The 10210-nt window shown below is 47.0% G+C and overlaps 1 protein-coding gene across 1 annotated transcript in view; it reads left to right on the top strand.

Annotated features, from left to right (window-relative positions):
• LOC139695042 (homeobox protein OTX2-like) overlaps positions 1 to 10210 on the top strand; it is a 102960-nt gene that overhangs the window by 24379 nt on the left and 68371 nt on the right. The window contains exon 2 of the mRNA XM_071593634.1: positions 5662 to 5816. Within this exon, the coding sequence (XP_071449735.1) occupies positions 5662 to 5816 (155 nt within the window). The remainder of the gene's footprint in view (positions 1 to 5661; positions 5817 to 10210) is intronic.

Here is a 10210-nt window from a genome sequence, read left to right as displayed (position 1 = left end):
AATTGTTAAAAAGGACAAAGCGTGGGAAGATTTATGGCAAGGGATAGAAAAGCCTGCTTTAAGCCTGCCTGCAACTTTAAGAGAAAAAACGACCATAATTTCAAAATAAAAATAAGGACTCAAAAAACAATTAAGAGGAAATACTCTTTTTTAAATAGAGCTATAATTGATTGGAACCAGCTGCCTGGAGGTTTGTTTGAGCTCTTTCCATCCAATTTTAGAAGTTTTAAGTATAAACGTAAAGCAGCCACTGGGTAATAAACTTCATTGTAGATTTGAAAATATTGTTTGTATGTGATGTGGAAGTTAGTTTGCATGTGATGTGGAAGTGTCATTGTATGTAAAAATATTTTGTCTCTTATCTGTTTTTATATGTGTCCGTATGTAATTTTCGTTGTAAGAGCTGTGGCCAAACTTGACCGTTGCCACCAGGAAAATCGCCTTATTGCAACGTAATTGTGTAAATAATAAATAAATAAATAAAACTGCCTATTCGGAGTCTCCGACCCCCACTCGCACCTGAGCAGTCGGAGACACGCACAGGTTGGGGATTAGCCTCCTGTCTATGAGACACCTTTTCCGAAATCTACGAAACAAAGAAATACTTTCTGATTGTATTCTATCCTCCTCGCGATTAGTGATATCATTACTGCAATGGCATCACGCGTACCTCTCCCCTTCCTAAACCCAAAATGATCATCCCCTAAGTAATTATTTATCCTACTCTCTTTCCTTTTGTTGATGATCTTGAAAACAACTTTAGCCTCCTGCAAAATCAAACTTATTGTTCTTAAGTCCACCTTTTATAGAGCAGTGTTATTTCCCATTTCTGGTATAGAAAATAACACTGATCTAACGAAGTGTTCGGATCACATTCCTCCCTTATATATGCTACGAATTTTCCGTAAAAACTCTTCCTCCAAAATCCTCCTTAACGCGTAAGTCTTCCATGGAAATGCAGTCTGCGCCTAATTTGGTCACCACCTTAGTCTTTCTTGCACTGTCATTTGACGAGAGGAAATCGGTATCTTCTGTTGTGCCCACACCAGCAGAGGCCACATGAATCGCTGAGTGCCGTTCAGGTAAAGAATGCAAATTTTTCCCAATCGAATATTAAAGGATTGTAAAAGTTCAAAATGTATGTTTATTGATCAATACCAATCAGTTTCAAATCGACAATCGGTGTCAATCATTATCAAATAATGACTAATTTTTCCTTTCTTGTATTAGGATAAGGGCTTTGGATGACATAGTCATTGGTATCACACAGAATGAAACGAAATAGGCACATTCATTATCTGTCAACCCAACAATTAGAGTTCTTTCCTTATTTATTCAACATAAGCAAATCTTAATGACCTTTTTGGCAAATTCTTGCATTCAATAAGTTTATTCTGGCTTACTCCACCTATTGAACGTAATTGGTACAGAAAAACAGTCAATAAACTTCATTAATTTAAAATTCTCAGGTCCACTTTCAATAATAAATGCAAAATAACTGGTTGTTTTATAGTACGTGCGATTTATTCAATATTTCGCTATTGCTAAAATCTTCGAACTCCTACATGATACGAAATTATGTGTTGTTTCAGTTTTGGGGTACACCTGATCCTGCTAAATATCCCATGTATCGTGGAATCTGCATATTACATTTCCAATCCATTTCGTTCAATTATCAAGTTGAAGCAGTGTTAAGCACCCAGCATTCGCTGGGTCAGAAGATTCTTCAGTTTTCCATTCACAATGAGAATTCACGAGGAGAATGGTTGACTTAAGGCGACTGAGAAAACACATTCACGGGGAACAAAACATACCAGACACTCAATTGGGCACGTTTTTAAAAAATACTTTCAAGGAAGGGCGTTTGCAGGTCGCTTCCGTCAGAGGCATTTGACTTCCATATTTTAAACTGAAACTTACAATATCCATTCATTAACAAAGTTCATCGGTTAACAGATCACGCCATATTGTATTACGCGGAGGCGACATCTGATGCTACAGAGGAATGCACTCGATGTAAATGATTCATGTCAATGGTCCTGGAGGAGCAACCGCGCTGCGCTCGAAGTTTTCGCGATCCCCACGCTGCATGTACGCCAGACGCCTATGAGTTTGCCTGTGACATCGTATGTACGGCATTTCGCCACAACATCTTATCCCTTTAAAGCCTCCAAAATATCGGAGTGTATTTGAACGACTCGGTAGCTTAACTGGCTAAAGCAATCGGCCGGACATTGAGGAATCAGGGTTCGCATCACGGTCAAGGCGAATGATTTTTACATTCTGAAATTTTTGCATTGTAATTTCACTCCGAAGTTAAATATTATAATATATCAGTCCAGGAAACTATTATGAACGGAGTACTTAAATTTTTGAGGGAGCATTTCAAATATAATGGCTCAATCTTTCAACTCCAGAAATTTCATCGACCATTCCTCCTTGGAACTCAGCAAGAAAAATGAGCACGTCTGACAATTCGACGAATAATTATGCATTTTGAATTGAATCGAGGAGATTTTTCAGAGCCTTTCCCTGAAGAAGACTATAAACGAGGAAGACGGACGATGGAGCCCGAAGGTCATACAGGTTACCAGTGATATTCAAAACATCTGGTGGTAAACAACAGCAAATAGACCGCATTTATAGCGCATGCGCAAAAGTTGTAAACATGAGAACTCGAGGAAGATAATCCTGCCTCCATGACGACCAAAATGGATTTCATTCGTCCCGGGAGCAAAAGGGTACGCGAACGGTGAGATGAGACTGTGAAGATATTCCAGGGATACGAAGCAGGGGAGGCGAACTGATTCCCCTGTGGGGCGGGTGGGGGCAGAGCAGATTCGCGGGGGCACATTCGGGGCGAGGCCTCCCCCACGTCATCGCCGCGAAACAATCGCGAAAGGCGAGGAGGTGACCGCGGAACGGCATCACTAGCTCTCCATTCTTGCGTGCGCCAATAATGGGGATGGTAGCCAGGGACGGGACGTGGACATCGTTGAGATTCGTTAGTTTCGGGTTCCTCGCGAACGACCCCTTAAAAGGGCCGACCATTCCCCTTGGTGTGCCGCGGCGGGCATCGGTCCGTGCAAGAGTCAGCCTCCGTTTCCGCCCACCCAAGAGCTGTCCTGCCACTCTGACCTCCTTTCGTGAGTCAGTTGTTCGTCGGTGGAGATGTCCGCTCGTTTATTGGCTCTCGTCATCGTCGATGGCCATTCTAAGATTGCTTTCTGACAGATGTTGAATCTAATAATATCGGCAAATACCTCTTCATGTACGAGGGTCATCCGGAAAGTAGTACCCGTTCGTGAAATAAAGACACAAAAGTAAATATTAACAAACATAAAAAATTTTATTTGAAAGAGGATACTTTAAACTACTTCTCAACATAATCTCCAAGCAAATTAAGGCATTTGTCATAACGTGTGACAAGTTTCTGTATTCCTGCTGCATAGTCCTTCGCCGCCAGCTCATTGAGATACGCGAGGGACCCATCTTGCACAAATTTTTGCATAATGCAGATGGTGTTTAACAATTTCATGAACAATTGTTCGAGAAACATTGGGAAAATGCTCACAGATGTCATCAATTGTGACGCGCCGATCGTTCCTCACGAATTCGTCAACTGAGCTCACCAGTTGGTCTGTAATGACAGACGGTCTCCCCGAACGCTCATCGTCGTGTGTGTTCCCCCTCCCCATGTTGAAGTTGCGACACCACCGCCGAACAGACGACTCGTCCATTACATTGTCTCCATACACCTCCTTTAATTGGCGATGAATATCACATGGGCGAACGTTTCTTGCATTGAGGAATTTAATCACTGCCCTCACTTCACAACTGGCGGCGTTCTCAATTTTTTTAAACATTGTAAACAATCACAGAAACAACACAGGCAATGCTAGCGTCACGCAACTTGGCTCAGAGAAGGCAGACAAGCCACTGAAGCTATCTGACCTCGTCCAGCGGCTACTCGCGTCGTCAGCACTTCATGCGGCACGAACGGGTACTACTTTCCGGATGACCCTCGTATTTCCTCTCTGACGTGTGTTGGCTCCAATCGCGCATCATGTCTCAGGTGGTCTCCGAATTACTTCCGCTTTTCCCTTTCGATGACTCCCTGCATCATGTCTCCACGATCCATTGCTGATCTTAGATGATCCATTCGTCTTCATTTCACGGCTGCCAATCGCACTGCGCAACATACATATGAACTAATACATTGTTCTCCCGACATATTCATTGTTTTGCAGTCGCCCCACGTGTGGCCATCTTGCTGTCGGATCACGTTTCGGATGGCTTTACTCACCCAGTTAAACCCGATTTCAACTTAAAGGTTTTCATTTCGCAAAATAAAACAGTGCTTTCATTTCAAATGAAGGGAAAGTATTGGAGGCCCTCACCCTAAAAGATAAATCGTGCTTCAGATTTTCAGCGCCCTGCCTACGGAGAGCATTGGCCTTACTCCTTCTACGGCAGGAGGGAACGGGATACAGAACCACAGAGGTTGATTGTGCAGCCGACAGATTTGATGTCGCCTCTGTCACGATCGAAAAGGGATCAGAACAACTGACGGCGACGGCGCGAAGGAAACAGTTTTTTATGCTTGCCGGAGAGGTTCATGTTCATTTTTTCACATAAACCTTGTTCTATTGTTTCCTTTGCTAGCAGCAGGTTTCGCATTTCTAGTGAAGTATTTTAGACGCACCTAGGCGTCGCAGTGCACGTGAGCTGTGTTAAGAAAGATTTCTATCGTTGAATTACTCGTATTTCCCATGCCCTTTGGTGGCTAATATGCCAGCAATACTTTAATTAGCAGTTGATGGTCCGACACCCCCTGCCACTCACCCTGGGTCGTAATTTACCCTGTCGGACCCGGTAGTTTCACAGGGTCCGTACGTCACTCTCCTCGGTGGCGCCGCCGGCCGTGTCTCTCCCTGCGAGTGCCTCTGGTGTGAATCTCTCCTCTCGTCAGCGCTCACTTATCATCGGAATGCCTCCGAGATGGCGTCGTCGGCTGCATTTCCCTTTGCTAGGAACTCTCATCCATGGACTCTGTCCGTCTTTCAAAGCTCCGTCTTTCCTCCCTTCCTCAAGTTGGCTTTGATGGCACGTGCCACTCGTGTCCCGCCCGAAAGCGAATGCTTGCATCGATGTTCCCGCCTTCTCAAAACTGGTGACCGCAAGGCGCGTGCCTCTAACTCTCCACGAACCGTGGCACACATCTCACTCATAGCTTTATCTTTTTGGCATGATTTTACCTGCTGATGGTGATGATCCATTAACTGGACGTAAAATTTTTCTCTACCTTATATCATGGAAACTATTAGTAAATATCAGTATTTCTAGTCTTGCACATTGCGGCGTTCAGTCTTCGCGCGGTGTGCATGGTTGGTGCGGATGATGCCCCCTCTTCCACGTCCGGTGGCTTGCAAGGCATCGTGTGATTAGATGGGAATGTTGGTGAAGTGGAACCAAGGCACCAAGGGTGGACGTGGTCCACGTTGGTGTCTCTCTGTCCGCTTTGCCGCGGCCCGCTTGTCATTGCTTTTTTACACTCCGTTCGCCCTCTCTCTCCCCCTTCCTCCCTCCATCACTTTCTCCACGCCGTCGGCCCTGGATGTCTCCGGCGGTGACCTCCTTGGCGGCCGGGCGCGCCCTCAGCGGGGAACCCCCGGAAGCAGCGGCGGGAGCGGACGACGTTCACGCGGGCGCAGCTGGACGTCCTCGAGGCGCTCTTCTCGAAGACGCGCTACCCGGACATCTTCATGCGGGAGGAGGTGGCCATCAAGATCAACCTCCCGGAGTCCAGGGTTCAGGTGAGTGCGTGCCATCTGCGCCACACAGGGACATGTGAACCCTGCGGGCCCTTCCCGATCCACGCGTGGGCTATGACAGCAGCAATCAGTGAGTGCATTGAGGCCTGCTGGGATCATCTGTTTTTATGCAGGAGGAGGTCCAGAAAGTGCCTTACGCTTCGGCCTAGCGTCGCGGTGATTAATGGGGCTAGAGCCACCACCTTGGTGTCTAAACGTCCAGTACGCTCTGTACTATGCATCCCGCTGTGGTATTGTGTGCAGACTGTGGTTGTCCTACTTTACATTCATTGAGAATTGTTAAAATTTGCGCCGCAATAGAAAATCCGACGAGTTATGAAGTGGGATCTGTGATTAGGTTTTCACTGGCAAAAAACTAACACAAGCAAATTGCAATTCATATGTGTGTGCAACTTTGTGTGACGTGTTTATGGAGACGGAAAAATGAATGAAGGCAGTGGAGTGAGGCAGTGGTGCATTATCAGTTTAACAATGGCCACAGCACCAATGTTCACTCGGCGAGAGGACACCGCAGTGATCGTCGGCCTAGCCTTAAGGCGACAGATGAACTCACGGATGGCCAGTTCTTGGACATCATCGACATTTGTCACTATTCACTATTAAACTGACAACACCACTGACGCACAACACTGTGTCACTCATCCCTTGGTCAGTCCACAGCACAAATTTCCCCATGAATATCAATATCTTTGAAGTTTATCGCCAGTGAAAACATTATCACTCAACGGATTTCACATTATGCGGCATTTCCAGTTATGTTGTTCATTTTGACTTGCCACTCTGAACAGATGACAAGCGGTGTGGCCTTGTGGACACCGAAGCACGAGGCGCACTGCCATAATGCGTGTGCGTGTGTGTGCGTGTCAATGCAGCAAACATTCGGCTCCCCACAATACTTCGCTCCCTATTACTACACGATCAGAGGTTACTTTCTGGACTGCGCCCTCGTAATATCAATGCTCTCTGATTGCCGGAGTGGCGTGTTAAGCACGCAAATCCAGTGCCCTCTTCGGACCGGAGTTGTTGATGTGGTCTTTACATAATTTTCGAAGGTTAAAACAAAGCACTTTTGAAAATTTTAGTTCTTGATAGTTGTAAAATGCCTAAGCATACTTTATATTTTTTAGAAATGTTCATGTCATATTTAAAATAGGATTGCGTCAATGACTCCGATGAAGTCGCCAGTCCATCGTTTGAAAATACTTTCCAGCCCCGTCTTTTGTTTCCCCTTCCCCTCGCTGAACAAATAATGCATTGTGCGCACATGTTAATGAAACATGTCAAATATGTTTCATTTTAGTATTTGAATAATATTAATCTGGTCAAAATTTTTAATAAAAAAATCATTCGAAGGACCGTCATCGCTACGCCAATTGTTGCTCGGTTCGGGGCACCCATTCAGATTTCAAGGCCATTATTGAATGATCGGGGCGATCCTGCAGGGTTGGTTCGATGCCATCTCGCCAGGGGTGATATGCGATGCAGCCATCATTTCATGGCCAAAGGCCAAAGGTGCCCCGCCGCCGTCAATGGGGTGACCGCCCTCGGCGGCGAAATCGAGCACAGTCTCAAAGACAAACCCACGACTTGCGCCATCGGCCTCGGAGGAATCTCGGGAGCCCGCAGTCGGGCCGATGCGTGGTGCTCCGAAGTTCGAGTGGCCCGCGCCGGGTGCGGTGGCCGTGAGTGACGTGTGGTCGTCGCGGTGGAACGCTTTGCATCGCCGCTGTCTCTGGCACGCTTGCCAACCGAAACGGTCCATTCGTGCCTGCGAATCGTCCTCTTCGCCCCCATCCCACCTCCTCCGCCTCGCGTCTTCCGGAGGGACTTCCTCTTGATCCTCCGACTCTCCCCTCGTTTGATCGGCCCGCCTCCCTTCATCTCCCTTGCCGCATCTTTCACACTCTTCTCTCGAACGTCTCCTTCACCGGTGCGTTCGTCCCATCCGAACTTTTCCGGATCCCACACCCGTTCAACTCCCTTGCCTCCCCCCCCCCTCTCTCTCTCTCTCCCTTTCCACCTCTTCCGCTGCTTACAGCACTCCCCTATCGAGCACCCAATCGGAACACGCACACCACTCTAGTCACTCTGATCACTTATCCTAAGCATGAAACTCAACAGTTTCACTTCACTTGCCATAAATACTGAGAAGAGAAATATATTTTTATTGTGCTTGCATACGCTTCCATTTTCGCGTTCTTCAACAAATAATCTTGAGATGCCCTCCGCAAATTCTGCGTGCGACCTTTCAACTAACATTAGCGCACATTTTTCTGTTTTCATTCATTCGTGCCGTCTTTTAAAAATCACAATTTACATCGAAATATATATCAAAACGATTATAAAAAATTGCATTTATCAACCATTCTTTCCACGCATCCTTTCAAATGTATCTCCTCTCATTGTAGCACCCTCTTTGCTGCACCGCAAGAGTTGACCCCCCTGACCGCTGGTACCCCACCAGCGGTCAGGGACACCCTCAACCACGGGTACTCCGTCGTAGGCGTTAAGGAAATTGCGTACCATTTCATATCCGTGTTCTCCTCACGGTATTTATGATTCATCAATGGTTCCGATTGAAGAGATTCTTCCTCAATAGTTTATATGATGACAAAAAATCGTCTGCGTTCTTTGGCGCGCCCGTCAATCGCCATCTCTCTCCCTCCACTCGGTTATTATCTGAATTCACATGAGCCAATTATGTGGACGCAATCGTATGAATGGTGAAGATTTTCAGCCTCGTATCTTTCCTCCTGATTAGCAGCTGCTACTTAATTTCTACTCCAGCAAATCATTATCCAAGGTAGACTACGAAAACAACTCACTCGAAAACTTGAGACACCAATGGAAATACGGTAACCTTCAAATGAACGGGGTCTCCTCGATGAGCGATGCACACCTTCCGCCATTCTATTTATGGTCACCGAATCCGTATTTCGAATCGGCCATTCCGGTGGTATTCTTTGCTCAAAGGACCAGGAAGAGGAAGTTCATAGCATTGATTTCCAAATGGGAAAGTAATGTTCGGTGCAACGTCAAATCTTTAGCGGCGGGATCATTTCATATAGATGAAAAAAACCCTCACAATTTCACGCTAATATTTATTAACGACTATTATCGATTTACTCAAGAAACTCCCGTCCATTCGTGTCAAGTCTTTCCAACACAGTCGTCGCATTCAAATTTTATTAGAGTGTAAAACTGCCAACGCGCTCTCATCGGCAGTCTGAAGCGTGTTGGGTATTAGGGGGACCCGCGACCCACCACGGCCCTCCGGACCCACCGCCGACCACCCTGAGATTACCTGCCTAACAGGGGGAGAATATTCAACCGCCGACCAACCCGACGTAATAAAACTTTCCCATGGCCAGCGGCGATTGTATGCCGCCCGTTAAAATGAACTCTTTGAAGCCCCTCCGGTTAACTTCCCGTTTAAACGTCGTTAAAATCCTCGAATATCCTCTCTTTTCCGACTAATCCCCCGCCGGCCGCGTGCTTAAAAATGTCGACGACCGCCCCCTTGCCCAACACCCTCGATGAAGGCGTCAATCCACAAATATAGCCTCGGGGTCGGACGCCAATCGCAAAAATTGTGCGCGGGTGTTTTCTAATCTCATTTATAAGGGGCGATGAGGGATGCCCTTTGGTTGGGAAGGGTCGGATGGTTTAGATTGCCCCAAGTGCCTAAATAATATCATCCCTCCTGCGACCGTATGAATATCTTATGCAAACACTTAAAGGGAATAAGCAACAATAAGATAAGCTGCTTACGGGAGATATGGACCAGTTGGAGGGATTCACAAACTCCTGCTCTCTCTCTCCCTCTGTCCCACCATCGCCTCCACCCCACCCCTCCACCCTACCTATCCACCCCACCCCTTCACCCCCCTCGCCCCCAATCCTCGCGAACATTGAATGTATAAAGTCATTCATCACCTCCGCGTCTCTCACGCGAGCCAACCCCACGCACTGCCGACGCATCCTTTTCAACGGCACGGCGGTTATATAGTATGTGTGCTAGGACGAGCAAAAAAGAGAGGCGAGTGATGGGGGGTTTCGTCGCTCCTGGGCTCGGGGACCCGCTGACGATGGGAGGACGTCGCACGGAGCCCCGCTTGTGGAAGCAGTCGCCGAGGGAAACGAGCGTTGCAGCTATACAACCCGAGCGGAGTGATGGCAGGGAAAGTCGTTCAGAAAAGATCAGCGAAAACTTTGACACGGGAAGAAGTTCCATATGACTCGGAAACTTGATCGGAGCGGCAAGAGGATGAGCAGAGTGGTCTCTGAGACATGCGCTCATGTCGCAGAGGAGGACGGAAAGGTGGAATGAACCGGTGAAAGGGAGGGACAACCGATGCTCTCCAAAAAATACCCTT

This window comes from Hetaerina americana, unplaced genomic scaffold, assembly GCF_022747635.1.
Source record: "Hetaerina americana unplaced genomic scaffold, ioHetAmer1.1.p SCAF_6, whole genome shotgun sequence".
Lineage (NCBI taxonomy): Eukaryota > Metazoa > Arthropoda > Insecta > Odonata > Calopterygidae > Hetaerina > Hetaerina americana.
Note: the sequence above shows the minus strand (reverse complement) of the source record. Positions and strands in the feature narration are given on the sequence as shown.